Genomic DNA, 17,032 nt, shown 5'->3' with positions numbered 1-17,032 from the left:
TTAGGTGATCACATGCTCGTGGCAGACACGCATTCTCGCACAATTTCATCACATGCCTCACTCTTGACATACGCAATGCGTGTCCATGTTATGCAATGCAATGAACCACGAGCACCAATATAATTCAGACACCCAATGTCACAACACGTGCTTAATTGGCCCAATTAATACCGTGTGGCCTAACGTGCGATTCACAAGTTAGTAATTCATTGCAAACCAAACAATGGCCAATCACACTCCACAAAATTAGCCACACCACATACGACATAACAGTACGAAATCAACCACAATTAAGCACAATTGACGTACAATCAGTCAACCCGGGCATACCCGGCAATTTCACCAATGAACTCCTAAATTGGTCATTAAACCCCATTTTCCTCCCCAATAGTTCTCATTAAACCACTAAATTTTTCCGATAATAAATTCTACTAATCGGTCCTCAACCCAGTCTCCAATTACACACTGCTATTATCTAAGCCAGTCCAGGAAAAACGCACTATCAGTCCTAATCCGGGTTTAGGAATTTTACTCACCTAATCCAAAGGTCACAACGACGGGGAATGGCGGCCGATCACTGGTGAACAGTGCAACCGGCGGCAAATTCCCGGCGACGGGGGGTGTACGGACGGTGAACAGCAACCCCGTACGGACGGCGTGAACAGTACACACCCCCGTACGGACACTGTATGGACAGGCGGGAACGGGTGGGCGGCGAGGTGCCGGTGACGGCCGCGACGGCCGTACGGTCTAGATGAACAGTGACCGTACGGACGATGAACAGTAACTGTACGGTCACTGTACGAACTTGGCTGAACGGCGACGTATGGACATGCTGAATGGCCGGGTGTCGACGGAACGGCGATCGGAGCTCCGGCGAAGCTCCGGCGGTACTGTTCACAGAACGGAAATTGAGAAAAAGAGAGAAAAAGAGAGAAAAAGAGGGGGAAAGGGAGAGAGAAATGGACGAAACCGAGGCTGAGCTGAGGCGGGAGACCAAGGGTGTCGACGGCGAGGCACGGCGGTCGGCGGCGTGCTCCGGTGGCCGGCGGCAAGCTCCGGCAAGGCAAAGTCAAGAGAGAAAAAAAAAGAGAGGGGGAGTGAGCTACGGAGGAGAGGAGGCTGTTCTGGCCAGAATGAGGGTGAGAGGAGAGAGAGAGAGAGTTTATCTTGGTCAAACATATAGACTAGGGGTGCCAAGTGTCAAAAATCAAGCCAATGGACAATTTTGCCCTTGATCCAAAGGCTAGGATTTGCCCTAATCCAATAATTTAGGGGTGAAATGGTCTTTTGTCCCTAACCATGGTTGACCAGACCTGGTTTAACCTTAACCAACCTTGGTTAAACCCCTAATTAAGAATAATTTTCGGAATTACTCAAAAATGGCCTAGGGGCATTTTCGTAATTTTTCGATCCCGAACCGAAATTCCAATTTTCGCACATACGTGTTTCATATGTGCGTGGCCAACATAATATGGTGTCGGAATCGCGAAATTCATCGCGCAAGCCCTCGAAAATCCACGTCAAAGTTTCGGGAATAAAATAATATTATTTTTCCAATTTTTGTCGAAATTCCAGTTTTTGTCCAAAACGACTCCTGGTATGCGTGGCCACCCAAAAATGGCGTCGGCCACGAAAAATAACCTCATTTGGCCTCGAAAAGCGACGCTGGCATCCCGGGGGCAAAATCGTAATTTTTCACTCCCGGACCGAAATTCCAATTTTTACTCGTACTAACTCCACATGTGAGTGGCCAGCGTAATATGACGTCAGATTCCCAAAAATAGTCTCTTAAGCCTTTGAAAATCGATACCGAAATCCGGGCCCAATTCCGTGAACAAAACCCGCTAAACTTTCAATTTCAGAGTCTCTCACTAACGGGTGGCTGTTTAGAGGTTACGCGTATCGACCTAAGGCTATTCGTATCGTGATGGTTTCGATCATTGAGAGAATGAGAAATTATCATTAGTTCCAGAGGTCACAATCATTAGGTTCAAGTTCCGGACTGGTTGACCACGTGCACTTTTGGTCTTGCAGAATCACCTGCGTCCCAATCGTACATCGTTGGCCTTGGCCAAACCCAATCCATTACTCTTTCCTAAGATCGGCCCACGTTGGCCCAAAATATTTCCTCAACGTCTCTCGTGATCGGTATCCCTTTCGCGATAGGGTCCCCGGTCCACGTACCATCTTCTAGTTAGCCATACCCTATTGGTTAGTATCCCGAGAGTGATCAGCTCTGGGTGAGACTTACTAAAATGAAATGCGAAATAATATCAGTTTCATTGATCCCGGAAATTACATCGAAATTCGGGCTGTTACATAAAATACCCTAGAAAGAAACTACTGGTCGCCCTCTTCCAATCTGCTCCTGAGTCTTCTGGCTTCTGCTCCGGAAGATCACCTGCAGCTCCACTGGGCACCATGGGCGGTTCTTCAAACTCCAAAAAGAGGAGGCGGGCCTCCTGGGTCTAAGGTTGGGGGTTTGAAATTGTGGATTATACAACTATAAGACGAATCTCAATAAATGTACAACCCCAAACCCCACATAGGCTCTCACGTACCGCCAAACAAAACACGCACAACACACAATGACCAATCATGCTAACAAACACATACGATCCTACCTGGAATCCATCATGCACGTCCCTGCAAGTCAAATAATAACACAGCCAACATACCACAGTGATACATCACAGCCACGCGCGTGCCTCGATTATAAGGCGAAACCTACTTGGGCACGTCCCATATCATGCCTAGCAGATTTTACCCCATAATCGAGAGCTACGACACGCGATACAAACACACTCGCACACTAACTCACACCATGCGTCAACTTTCGCAGTCCTCATGAGTCCGACCAAGTCCAGCTCACTCCCAACCTTTCCACCACTACCGCGCCCGCGTAAAACGCATCAGGCCAACGATCTTCTGACCTCGTCAGGCATCGTCACCCGTCAGGCCGGGCATCGTCACCTCGTCAGGGACGGCATCGTCCCGCGTAAATGAACACGCCTCAGGACGAAATCCTACATTCTCACTTCCTTCTCTACCGCGCCCGCGTAAAACGCATCAGGCCAACGGTCTTCTGACCTCGTCAGACATCGTCACCCCGTCGGGTCGGGCATCGTCACCTCGTCAGGGACGACATCGTCCCGCGTAAACGAACACGCCTCAGGACGGAACCTTTCCAACCAATCCTACATTCCGTACCTTCGTTCCACACTCTCCACACGTACCACACAGCCACACATACTCACGGTCACGCACAATTTCACATCTCACATACACTTCACAAATACACGTCTTCGTCACACGAACACACCACCCGATCACACAAGCTTGGCACGCGAACTCAATGCGCAATCGCACCACCACGCCTCACGGCCACACACTCACGGCACACAATCACGCCATAATCAGCCCAAAACACATTTCCAAATCAGCCAATAATCCCAAGCCACACATTCATTCAAACAAACCCATTCAGGTCATATAACTACCAATCAATCACACAATTCAACCCCGATCATTCCACAACATCACAGCCCAATCCGAACCTCCTAAGCCTCACATTTTCAATCCCCAAATCAGCCCACAACATCCGATCATCCAGCCCGTTCTAAGTCCTAAAACAGCCACATAAATTGCCTAAACCGAGTCCTAAACGAGCCTAGCAATACCCAAGGTCCTAAGGAGAGTTTGGGGAAGCCACTTACCCTAAAAAGGCGAGACAGGCGAGACAAACAGGGCTGGACAGAGGCTGGAATGACCGGAACAGCAGCAGCAGCCGAGCAGGGTCGCCAGCGACCAGGCGGGCGAGCGGCTGAGCTGCCGTGGGCGGGTGGCTGGCGGGCGGCGTTCGGCCTGCTGGGGGCGACGATGGAGACAAACAGGGCAGGGGAGGACGGCTAGGGGTGGCTCGGTGGCAGCCGAACCGAACAGGACAGGCGAACGGGGAGAGAGAGACAAGCGGACGGTGAGAGGCACGGCCGAGAGGAAGAAAAAACAGCGGCGGTGCACGGCGGAGGGGCGGCGACCAGGCGGCGGCGAGCTGGTGGCCGGCCAAGGAGGCTTCACACACGGGGGAGAGGGAGAGAGAGAGAGAACCGGTTCGGTTCAGTGGGGGGTGAGGAGAGAGAGTGAGAGAGAGAAAATGAGAGAGATTGATATAAATATTCTACCCCCAATAATTGCACTCCGGAAATTACTAAAATACCCCCTAACTATCCTCCTATCCAATGGCCAAGAATCGATCTTATCCAAATCCGACGGCCCACAATTGATCTTATCCAATAATGCAAGGGGAAAAAGAGTAATTAACCAAAAAGGGAGAGGGGCATTCCCGTCCTCTTATTTTCGGCCATACTGGGTCATTCTCAGTCCCACGACTTAATCCAGTCCTCAAAATTCGTTCGCGGTCCCAGGGACAAAACGGTCATTTTTCCGGTCCCGGACCGAAATCCATTTTTTTACAGAAATGGGTGGCCCCAAGGTTGGCCAAGCCAAAAACGCCATCGGCCGCTCAAAATTGTCACTTTCAAAATTCTCGATTCCCGAACCCGAATTCCAAAAAAATGACTAGTATCGCACAATCGCGACTTTAGCTTATCTCTTGCTAACGGGTGATTCATTGGGATTACGCGCTCTCGACCCGTGATCGACACTAAGTCAAATCACGTTTAAGTTTGCTCGAACCAAGGCGACCTCGATTGTCATATAATTGCGAGGGTCTGTCGCTAGTTCCCTTCGGACACGATCAATCAAATAGACCGGTCTCTATTGGCCCAAAACATTCCCTCGACAATCCTTATGGTCAAAGGTCGAACCAAGATCGAGTTCTTTGGTCGTGCGAACTCAATCCCGTTATGGCCTTACCCCTAAGGTTAGCATCCCGTGAATGCGCGGTTCCGGGTGAGATCTCACTACAAGTGCATTGGCCAAATATTCATTTCATAAATCCCGAGAAAAAGATCGAAAATTCAGAATATTACACGCCCCATCGCCATGGGGCGACGGCAATGGCCAGTGGGGTCACCAGCGTCTCAGCGATGGCCGGCGACCCTAGCCCAAATCTGGGAGAAGATCGCTACCCTCTCCTGGCTCTGGCAAAGGCCAACAGGCCCTCGCCTCTAGCCGGCAAGGGTCACCGGCCATCACTGAGACGCCGGCGACCCTGCCGGCCATCGTCACCACCCCATTGGCGATGGGGCGGCGGCCACAGTCGGGAGGGTTGCTGCCAGTCTTCCTCCTTGTTTTTTTCTCTTTTTTTTAACTTTAGCTTTTTTTTCATTTTTGAGCTTTTTTATGGAAAAAAATAGAAAAGGAAAAAAAAGAAAGAAAAGAAGGAAAAAAATCAAAAAAATTAAAAGACGAAAATGCCCTTGACTCTACTGAGATCAGGCCCCTTTTTTAGGCTAAAATGGCCACTTCAAACAATTATTTGAGGCAGGGTTCACTTTAGGCCCTTATTTGAGAAAAAAAGAGCACTTCATGTCCTTATTTGACACATGGTTCACTTTAGGCCCTTATTTGAGAAAAAAGGGCACTCCGTGTCCTTATTTGATATATGGTTCACTTTAGGCCCTTATTTGAGAAAATGAAAGCACTTCGGGTCCTTATTTAAAAAAATTTCTAAGGTTATTTAGTCTTAGGTTACAATTAATTAACAAAAAATCTTAACGATAATGGCTAAAATGCCTACATATTAATGTAAATCAACAAGTTGTGTCATGTAATTATGATCATAGGCTTTGTCAATTACATGTCTTCCATATCATCGATAAAACATTTCAAAGCATAACATGCGCATCATCATTTGATTACATGACCTGCAATTTATGAAATCGATTCATCACATGCTATTCTTTTAAAACAATTTACATTGTTTGTATATTTGGAATAAAGAGATATCCAACTCAAAAATATATTAGTACCAAAATAATTTAGTGCCTGGCAATCTAATGCCCGAAAACGAATTATATCCTTATACCCTAAGTGGGCAATAGAATTTATTTTTCCTTTTAGAAAAGTAATAATTATTTTTCTGTTTTACAAAGAAGCCTGTAGATTAAAAAGGAGTAGTTACTAAACATACGAAATAGTAATCCATCGGGATTAAAAAAACTACTTATGTAAAGAAAAACTACAGTAACGTTGCATTGGTGATTTCTAAATAAGCCCATTTTTAATAATAAAAAATTACCAAAAAATTCTTAAATCTATTGTATTTGTATCAATTCAGTCATAAACCTTTCAATTTCTTCAATTTAATTCTAAACCTATTGACAATTTTCCAATTTAGTCCTTCCGGCCAATTTTAGTCTAAAATTGTCGACATGAACACCAGCCGTTCTACATGGCACAGCCGGCGCTGACATGGACAATTTTTACAACTTTTTAAAAAAAAATTTACATTTTTTAATATTTTTATTTTCTTTTTTTATTTTTCTTTTATATGTTTTTTTCCTTTTTCCTCCGCTGGTTGCCGAGCCTCGGCGATTGCCTCAAGACAAATCATAAAGGACTAAGCCTAGGCTAGCGAGGCCGTCCCGTGGTTGGCGAGGGCCTAGGCTAAGCGGCTCTCGCCTAGATCTATCAAGGGTTGCAGCCCTCGCCCAGACCAAGCGAGGGTCGACCGGTGACCTTACGGGCCCAGGGTTGGAAAAAAAATGGAAAAGAGAAAGGAAGAAAACATTAAAAATAATAATAATAATAATAATAATAATAGATTAAAATATTTGCACAAATTTTGCACAAAGTTTTAGGACCAAATTTGCAAAATTGGGAAGTTTCGGGCTGAATTGGCATCAGTACATTAAGTTTATGACTAATTGGTAATTTTCCCAAAAGGGATAGCTGATGATTGTATTAGAAATTTAGAGGAATTCATGATCTCATTATTGTGTAGTATACATAGACTCTTCACATACACCTAGCATTATTCAATCCCCAGTGATATGAGGTAAGAATACCTCCTCATATTATTTCGCCGCCCACATATTATTACAAGCTTAGCGAGAGTCAAATAAGCTGGACCACACTTTGTGCCAGAATTTCTTACAAGCTTCCAAACGGGGAACATATACAGCTGATTGAGTGTCAGCATGCACTTAGAACAGCGACGTAGGAGAGCCTCATGAAACCCACATCACTTAGAAAATATTCGGATTGTGTGGATCATAATATCTTCCTAAACTAGTGGCGTGAGCTAAACATTGTTCTCGAGCTAAACTTTAAGCATGATAATCACGCAAATGTTTGGCTGGCCGTGTTTTCCGTCGATCATTGTGCCGATTGATGGGCCAAAGATGTCGGAAAATCGATGGTGGCTTTTCAAAACGAGCAATAGAAAGTGGTGATACATTGCCAAAAGGCGATGGATTTGGTATAGTAACTTGACATCGACTTGGTTGCAATTGCTGCCACTCCTTTGGAGGAAAAGACTCTTCTTCAAACTGAACTCGCTTACTTCTATCCTATCCTTATTTACAGTACCAATCACAATTATCATTGAGGTATTTGTCTCAATTGGATAAGATTAACTCCCACGTGATTTGAAGGTGCCTTGGTCACGAGTTCGTATCCCGTAATCAGTCATCGTTGTAAGGAAATTCAGGTTCGTATGTGGCCTAGGTTTGGCACGTGCACCGGGCATATAATATAATTCCAGTTGTATTCCAATTTGCATCGGATCATGCATTGTTGATGGTTTAGCTCAAAATCAAACAATAGTTATGGTTCAAACAAAATATTTCAATCGCGAAAGTAAAACTCTTATGGTAACCCTCTAACCAAAGGGTCGCCAACACTAGTCGCTCCTTCCCACCTCTTTTAATTATAGAAAATAGTATCGATTACAATAAATCAAAGATAAACGTAATCAATAAAAGATTTGATGGATCTCGAAGTATCTCTAAATAAATACAATCTAAGAAGTCGTGATTTGAAAATGAAACAATTTAATCTTTGTCGTAAAAAGCTATAACTACTTTTTAAGATTAATACCACGAAAAATCTCAAATCAGTAAATATGGGACCAATTTGCCATAAACTAATTTTTTTACCACCAAAAACCTCAAACTGATATACTTATGACAAATTTACCACCTAGATTGGATTAATACCACGAAAAGCCATAAACAGGCAAACTTGTGACAAACAGAGGGGTAAAACTCCATACTGGTACACCAGTCAACTGTCACGTGTCATCCAACTTAGTAATTTGACGGTAAAATTTAACGGAAACTAACGGATGGTAAATTTGTCATAAGTATATCAGTTGAAAATTTTTTATGATCAAAAAATTAGTTTTTGACAAAATTATTATAAATGTACTAATTTAGAATTTTTCATGGTATTGTCCTCAACTTTTAAGGAGTCTAAACAAGAGGAGGCTCTTTTATGCTCACATGATTCCAAGCTGGACCCACCTTTTGGCGTCCCTGAATTTCTAGTACCAACTGAAAATTATGTGGACCTCGTTCAAGTCCAGCGGCAAATTTCTTGGGCCGATCCACTCACACTGTCATTACGTGATGTGAATGCTTGACCTTTGACGTGTTTGTTTCATATGTGCTATTCAGTCTTGTTGCACAAAGTAAAACAGCTATGCCAAAGTCTTTCTCCATCACTCCTGCTGCAAGATTGGGCCATGATGTTGACGAGACACGAGATACATGTGTATGGATTAGTTCCGTTTCGAGGCTTAATCATGGCCAATGTGATTTTCAGGGTTTAATCATATCCAATCTGGAAGTGAATTTAGGATGTGGCATGAGCAATGTCCATCTATGGTTGTGATCCACTAATCAGAATATTACTTGGAAATACTATCCTCGCATCACATATGAACGAAAATATGGCCAGCTATGTAAATATTTGTGCATATTATTAGAAGAAAAAGTAATTTGATACCTTACTTTACTTTACAACATCTTATGGGCGGCAATTATATGAATTACACTGAACTTCTAATTTCTTGAAAGGGACCCTAAGTTATTGCAATAAATATTTCCAAATTCAAAGCAGACATCTCGTGAACGTTAACGTTTACTTGCCACTAATTTGTCGAGATATTTATTTGATATGGGACACGGTATTTTTCTCTATCGTTCACATCCCCCTTTCATCTCCATTGATTCGGATGTAGATTGTGTAGAAATAGAATGGGTAGGCTGTGTACTTCAAATTTTACTATATTCCTATACTTGGAAGTGCATTTTCTTCTATGTTTTAAAGATTTGACCTTTTCGACAGCCGAATTTAAGAGTGGGGCTCAATATTTTTTAACCTGACTTTTAAAAAGAATACGTCTATGATGATTAAAAGGAATTTTACAATGTTAATATGCGCTTTGAAGGTATTTTGCACAGTAGAATTATACTATAGAAACTTCATTTTGTCCACTCATGGTAAAAAACACTATTTAACAAATTATATCAAGGGCACAACAAAGATTCCTCGTGTACAAAATGTGACAATCGATTTGACCTAAGTGCATTTTACACGCTTTGCATTACTATTTGTGTTGAATTATTTAACTACAAGCCAAACGGTTGTCAAACTCAAAGGAAACATCATAACGTACGAAATTCTAATAATTTACCATGTTTTCCGTAAGGTTACGGCTTTCCTCGTGATGCATGCCGTTCAAAATGTCGCAAGTATTTAGATATTCTAATTTCAATATTTCACGTTGTTTTACATAGCCATACTAGTTTCATTGTAACGTTTATCATAAAGGTCGTAATTATTTAAGTATCTTAAATATCTATGATTTACAATGTTTATCATCATAACTCAACGAAAAAACGTAGTAGATATTTAATTATTCTAATTTCTAAAAAAATTATGTTCTTCGAAGGCTTATGAAGTTCAAAAAACCGTAAAAATACATAAATGTAATATCTAACAAATTTTTACAATACTTGCAACAATTTGTCATAAAACAATAGAAAATGTCATAAATACTTAAATGATAAGTAGAGCATACACCGTTAGTGTAAAAAAACTGTTTTACGCAAATAGTTTCATACTCCAATCATTTGAGAGAGAGAGAGCATCGTTGTAATCCTCAAATCGAGGGTGAATGGGGTGAATGTGGAAATTTTCTTTACACCAGCAGTATATGCTCTATTTTTTCTATATCAAGGCCTTAACTATATTAAAGCCTTCCGACATTTTGACCCAACAAAGTTGGATACTTAAACTTCATAAAAAGATTAGTATTCTAGCTTCTTAAAATTCATAGATGCACATAAGATAGTTTCAAGTTGATCTTTTAGTGCTTAGCTAAAAAAAGTTAATTTTCTAGTGTTCTGTTCACTAGGCTACATCAACGCTTTTTATGTTCCTACTTTAAATAGTTTACATGAACACGTGCTACACTTCACTTTAAATTTTAATATCTTCTTACATGTATGATGTTCTGCACGTGTAAAATAAAACCATTTGCCGACGTAATATGTCTGAAATAATATTAAACTTTTCCGCTCATGTTGCCACTTATCATGGGAAAACACTTGCAAATATATATTTATTTATAAAAAAAAGACAACTTGCAAAAAAGAGGCAACTTTGTGGTAAGTGAAAGTCACCTGGAGTACAGTTTCAACAAGCATTAAAAAAAGAAAACGTGAAAAATGATGCTAAAGTGTCTCGTGATCACAGGTGAACGACTTGATATGGTCTTGGAGGAGTTCAAGACCATGTTTGTCTTCATAGTTGTACATCAATGAAACCATTTTAGCAGCATTCACGCAAGCTTCGCGGAAAGGCCCAGAGGACGGACATGGAGAGAGGCATTCTTTGTTGAGCAGCTTCCACAATTTCGATATCAACTCCATCACATGCTCTCTCACGCTTTGATTTGAAGAGCCTTGCATTTCCCTCAAATAGCACTCCACGTATGACCCGTCATAGCCATTTTGATTCTCATCCTTCAAGGAAATTGAATCCCATAAGTAAAATAATTAAATCAACAAAAAAATGAGAAAACACGAATTAAAAAAGAATAAAACCCGAATATTGCCCGGCACGAAATCGTTAACTAGTCTACCTGGGCACATCCGAGGTCATCCCAAAGGCGAAGAATTTTAGCGACTAAGAAGATTGCATTTGGCAGTGGCACCTCTTCTTTCTTTGAATCCGTACTTTGGTTGGCAATGTTTTGGCCCATTAGAAAGAACAAGTGAGCTAGCACCAAGGGCGCACCTGAAGTGATAGTCCCATTCTTCAAGTAATCATCTGCGTTTGGCAATTTCCCAGAAGCGTTCCACTGAAATTCCACCAGGAATGCATTGCATAAATCCGCCCACTGCAGCATCAAATGTTGTGCAACTGATGAAGGATATTTTAAAATGTAATCATAAATCAACATCGAGTGCTTATTGAGCTTTCGTAGTATTCATAAATGACGAATCCCTAGGAAATCTCTGTGTCTCTCTCTGCCAGTAAGGCAGCTTAATTCTGCACTGTGCTCCATTTTATTGCTAAGAAGCCAGTCCACGGCTACAAGATCTTGACATGAGCACCTAGATTTGGCCAAGATTTGTGTGCGATTGTGTGTGTGAGAGAGAGAGAAAGAGTGGTAAGATCTCCGTGCATGGCATTATAAGGAATTCTAGAAAAGATCGACTGAAACTCTACGATATTGAAGTCGGCAATTGGTTTTTGTGGCTTTGATTTGGAGAAATGAACACAAACTTCAAAATGATGACCACAGTATTGGAGTGCGGTGAGACAAAGAGTGGATAAACGCATGAGGATATGATCAAGGTTGAGTTTTGGTTAAGTGTTGTGAATCTCAAATTAAGTGACGCTCATTTAGAATTGAGATAGGAGTTAGCAACATGGTTGCGGGTAGAGGTTCTTATCAATAATAATTTTATGTTAATACCATCTGTTTCAAGAATCTCGTGGGGTTCCATCCATGCTTCTTAAAGATGATGTTGCCAAAATCATTTGTAATATCACCGAGAACCTTGAAGCATATTTTCATGTATTCTGGAAGCTGCTCAGCACACACATTGTCCCATCTGAGGAAAAAGAAATTACAAGAAAGATTTAAATTGGCAGCATAATATAAGTGTGTAGATTTTTTTATCGATATAATAGTCATGATAGAGTAGGTAAAATGGGCTATCTACAACTGTATACCTTCTAATGACTTCTGTGAAGAGAATCAGCTCATCGACCGTGCCATGGACATCAAATATGTCATCTATAATGTACACGAGAGAGATGGGCTTAATGAGCTCAATCCTATGCTCAGACAAGCTTGGATCTGGGAGAATTGCCACGGACCACATGTACCATTTTAGTGGCTGGTCTCTAGCAAACTTCATCTCCTCTCCCAAGCCCAACTCTTTCCACCACCTGAAATATAGGAAACGCATGAGGCAAAACTATACCATGAGTACATAATAATTTACTCATATACTTGAAACAAATTATTCATTTAAAGATTCTGTCGATCTTACAGACATAGAGATTAGAGAAAATGGACATCTAGAGTCCATCATGTTCCGAATAGTTTTTGGTGAAACTGGCTTGAGTCATGCCTCAAGCTGTGATTTGTGAGTTTGATATTAGTCTGAACCTAAATGCCAACCTCTTAAATATATAAGTTTAAATTTAGCATCTTATTTCTGCATTCATTCACTTGAATGAGGGCCAACAGTTAAAAGCCCATCTTTTATTGTATGTTGGTCATCAATTGTCCTTCAATTGAGCATAAATTTGGGTGAGTAATAAATTAGTTACTCACGTATCAATTTGGTGAATCTCCTTCTGGTGCACAGATTGAACAATTCTTCGCTCTGTGTTTGCCACTTCTAGCAAGTCCTCCATCCATGAGTTCACGCCAGGCATATCGTTTACAAAACTTTGAGAAGCTAGCAATCTTGCGAAGCTCTTGCGATATGGATATCGCAATGTACTTTCTATCAGTATCGCTTGTTCATGATCAAGATCACACGTCAACAATGCATGGAGACACTTGCCGCTAAAGTATTCGGCTTCATTGAGTATATCCTCTCCTTCTATGCTCATTTGTGATGCTTCATATAATGCCATCATATCCTTAATGTTTCCCTTCAGTTTCGTAACAAAACCTTTTCTCTTATCATTGAAGTATTCGAACACATCTGCATAAAAAGCACAAGGACTCTAATACATCAAAAAGTATAGTCTGCTATCTAATTTATTAGTCGCTTCACTCATTCGAAAGTTACGATGTGCATACTTCGGTTTCAAAAAAAATCCTAAATTGGTTAAAACTATTTCATCATATGAAAAGTTATAATTTAAATGGGAAACACACCTGCAGGCACATAATAACCTTCTTGCCGAAGAAGTCGAAACCGAAGAGCGATCTCATAGACATCATCTTTGCCATGATTCAGAGAGCTAAAATGTGTGTATTGCCACTGTAGAATGGCTTTAATCTGTTCTCGAAATAGGGATTTGATTCCTAGCCGCTGAATTGTGTCCACAGTGATTAAACTTTCCACAGGCTCATTCACCATTTTATTCAGAAAATCTGTAAGGCTCTTTACTTTTTCTTCATGTTTGATCCGGGAATCATCCTACATAATCGAAATCCAGAGTTACAAGTGAGGTCGATGTTATAATGCCAAAAACAAAACTTAAGCAGGAATGATCTAAATTGGCGATACTTTTTCTCTTGTGAATTTAGAAAATTATTGAAATGAAGCAAAAAAAAATAAATCAGCAAAAGTACAAAAGAGCAAAGACAAAAGCACAAATAATGAAATAATCAACTGACAATTTTTCATAAACTCATATATGGTAATTCAGTATGAGATGATTAAGGTTTTCTGTTGATATTATTTTTATACTAGTAAATCTTAGTATGCTCATATGCACAAGGTACATATTATATGACCTTGCAAGCCAGTCCAGGTGAAAATTGTTTCAAATGGTCAAATCTAACAGGGAATTGATAAGTTGGTTTTTTTTTATTGCAGATTCATTATAACTGAACCTTGAGAGAAGTCATTCTTGTTTCCCTGCATATGATCGGTAAATAAGCCTCCTTTATATCCTAATTTTAGATTTTTTCTCCTCTTCCTACCACCTATAGGACAACAAAGAGTCCAAAGAGTCGCTGTAATAGAGCTGGGAATTCTCGACGTGACCCATTTCTATGACATGACACATAAAAAGAAACAAATTGGGGTTTGGCATAAATGGTTCATGTCATAAATGGGCCAATACATTTAAGGCACAACAAAAATTGCATCTTACTGGGATACACCCACTTAACCCATTTAGATACGAATTGAAATGTTTAAATTAACAAGTTAATGTGTGTTTTTTAATTTGTTTTTTTAAAAGAATTTTAAAATAATCCACATGTCGAAAAGAATAAAAGGTAAAACAAAAACATATTTAAGGATGTAAAAGAAATAGAGTATAAAAAATTAATTAAATAGTACACTTTAGCTATAATGTAAAGTGATATTATACTCACATTATCGGGAAACTTGTTGAAACGTCCTAAACATGTTAACACACGTTCTCTTGTATAAATTTGTTTTACGTACTTCTCGTTGTAAACGGATTACAGTATTGTGTTTTGTCGATACAAAAACACAGTGACCACTTGATAATCGTGTTAGTCGTGCTGTGTGACCCGTTTTATTAAGCATATCGTAGTCATATCGAGGCAGTTCGACATGTTTAATGTTCGGATTAACCATATTGATATTACATTCTATCCCAGCACGACACAATTGACACGACAAGACACGAATTTCCAGCCCTAGACAGGGCCACCATGCCCACTTGAGGACCTAGGTGATCAGAACAAACTCGGGTAATTATTTGTCATAATGTGTGAAATTCTATGTGTAAAGATTTTGTGAAAAGCTTATATTTCATCTCTATAATCTGAAGTTCTGACGCCCGCTGCTGACCCAGGAGACATCCCCATTCTCATCAGAGGTGTCATACATGCCCTGCAAAATAATGCTTGGAAGCAACACTATGTCTGTGATTTTCTTTTCTTCTTCTTTGTGTTTTTCACGAGCTAAGGAAGGAAACGATAAAGGTGAAAATAAAAGAGGCTAAGATCAGTGGATTTACCAGATGAGTTTGCTCTCTGTCAATGCTGCTCGATGTCTGCACTCGGTTAGGTTGACGCATTACGAAGCCGGAATCAGCGGTCGAAACTTTCGTGGTACTAGTAGTTACGGGGAGAGACGAGAAGTGCGAAGATCGCAAAGAATAGGAGGACATGGTGGTTCAGCCAAAGCACGAGAAGGGTACAAAAGAAGTGTCTTGATGGGGAGGTTGATGTGCTTTAGGATGGCCCTATTTATAGTGGAAAGACCAAAGAAGTGCCTGGAGTGGCCGGTGCACACACATCCTCGGTAAGTTTCTGCCTTTGGAATTCTTTTGTTGTCGGCGAGAAAACTGGTTCACACGATTTTTTCTATGTCATCTTTTGAGTTTTTATGGAGGAAATAGGGAGACTGGTTCCTATTTTATTTTTTTTACTTCCATGGTTTCGTATTTTCTTGACTTAATTTAGGATTAGATTAGAGGATTGAAAAGGAAAAAATTATTAGCTGACGTACCGAAAATCACAAGTAGAAATATCCCGGTGAGCAATTTAAATATTGAAATACAGATAATCGCGAGTAAAAAAAAAAAGATATCGTCGCTAATAGTTGCGAATGGTATCCCCGAAATTTTTCCTTTGGTGGAGAATGGTATTCACTCCTTTAAAAGTTGCAATTCAATATTTTCTAGCCTAACCTAAAATCTTTTCTCCAATGGAAAAAATATCTATTTACTGGGTTTTTTCTATTTGTTCTTTCGGTACCCGTTAGCTAGCCATTTTCGATCGAATAGAACTATCATTTTCAATCGAAACTGGCAGGACCGGTCTCCCTGTTTCCCCAACGACAAAGTGTGGCCGACATTTTGCGAATCGACCGCACTGCTAAGCTAATCAATTTTCCCCAATTCGATGCGGGAGTGCTCGTGATTCATGCTCCGTCGTGATTTATGCTGCTCTGGGGATACGAATGGCCGTCTGTATGACGGCCATTCCGGCATGTGGTGTTCTCACCTTGAAATGAGCGACCGTGCCCCACCATGCCAATCAATTTTGGTTTTGTCCTCAGAATCGAAACAGGGTGCAAACACGTTCCACGGTGGTGATACGAGGAGAAGTCAATCGTTTTCTATTTTTTTTTAAGTCGCAAATATATCGAGGGCTAAGCCACCAATGCGTTGCACATGTTAAGACTGTACATGTTTCTTCAAGATGCACGGGAAACCGAATCTTGATCGAGCGCGATTTGAGGATTCTTGTACGACTCTGAATGATTATTTATCAAAAATACCATATCAATAGTGTATGTGATGTGATGACCGGGAACCGGACCGAGAGAACCGGTTCCCAATTTTGAGAACCGAGGAGCGGACCGGTTGGTCCTAGAACCGGGAACCGGATCCGGTCCGGTCCAATGGAACTGATCACTTGGAGTTTAGTTCATAGTTTACTAATTTTTGTCAATGAGTTCACTTAGGATTTAGTTCACATTTTATTAATCTTTGTCAATGAAGTTCATTTAGTGTTTAGTGTACATTTTACTAATTTTTTTGAAGAAATAAAAAGTAAAAAAAGTTATATGTAGTCAGTCCGGTCAGGTCGGTCCGGTTCGATCTGGTTTCCCCTTGGAACCAGGAACCGGATCGCTTGAAAACCAATTTCACTTTTAGGAACTGGGAACTGGACCAACACTCCCAGGAATCAGACCAAACCAGCCGGTCCAATCCGGTCTGAGCGCTTCCCAATTTGGACGGTCCGTTTGCACACCCCTATTATCTATCACATCTTTCAAGAAATCATTGGCTTTTTCGACTTGATTTTAGACACACATGAGAGAAAGAGATAATAATAGCGAAATTCGGGAAAAAAAAAAAGAACATAAACATTTTAAGCATCACCTAGTTACTTAAGGGGCCGCATATTTGATAGTATAAAGGACTTCAT

The 17,032-nt window shown here is 40.8% G+C and overlaps 1 protein-coding gene across 2 annotated transcripts; it reads right to left on the bottom strand.

Annotated features, from left to right (window-relative positions):
* Window positions 1-10,621: 10,621 nt before the first annotated feature.
* Window positions 10,622-15,348, bottom strand: LOC115673790 ((3S,6E)-nerolidol synthase 1-like). Of its 2 annotated transcripts, none has more exons than XM_056315839.1 (7): window positions 15,112-15,348; window positions 13,325-13,589; window positions 12,770-13,148; window positions 12,160-12,378; window positions 11,984-12,038; window positions 11,060-11,317; window positions 10,622-10,940 (listed from the first exon to the last, which is right to left on the bottom strand). In XM_056315839.1, exons 1-7 carry the CDS (start codon window positions 15,262-15,264, stop codon window positions 10,650-10,652), a joined length of 1,620 nt encoding a protein of 539 aa, XP_056171814.1. In that variant the 5' UTR covers window positions 15,265-15,348; the 3' UTR covers window positions 10,622-10,649. The 2 variants fall into 2 exon arrangements, with proteins under 2 accessions (XP_056171814.1, XP_030451893.1); XM_030596033.2 differs by having other exon boundaries at window positions 11,900-12,038; window positions 15,112-15,332.
* Between the last annotated feature and the right edge of the window lie 1,684 nt (window positions 15,349-17,032).

This window comes from Syzygium oleosum, unplaced genomic scaffold (assembly GCF_021117445.2).
Source record: "Syzygium oleosum isolate NSW1041296 unplaced genomic scaffold, Sole_v2.1 Sole_v2.11, whole genome shotgun sequence".
NCBI classification, from domain to species: domain Eukaryota; kingdom Viridiplantae; phylum Streptophyta; class Magnoliopsida; order Myrtales; family Myrtaceae; genus Syzygium; species Syzygium oleosum.
This window is presented reverse-complemented; position numbering and strand designations above follow the sequence as displayed.

Excerpts from the sequence above, each read along its gene's own strand:
- LOC115673790 (XM_030596033.2), bottom strand. The coding sequence starts at position 15,264 with ATGTCCTCCTATTCTTTGCGATCTTCGCACTTCTCGTCTCTCCCCGTA. Across the intron at positions 13,149-13,324 it reads AGGTTATTATGTGCCTGCAG|ATGTGTTCGAATACTTCAAT; the intron begins GTGTGTTTCCCA and ends CTTTTTATGCAG. Across the intron at positions 11,318-11,899 it reads CGAGATTCTTGAAACAGATG|TGGGCGGATTTATGCAATGC; the intron begins GTATTAACATAA and ends TTGATGCTGCAG.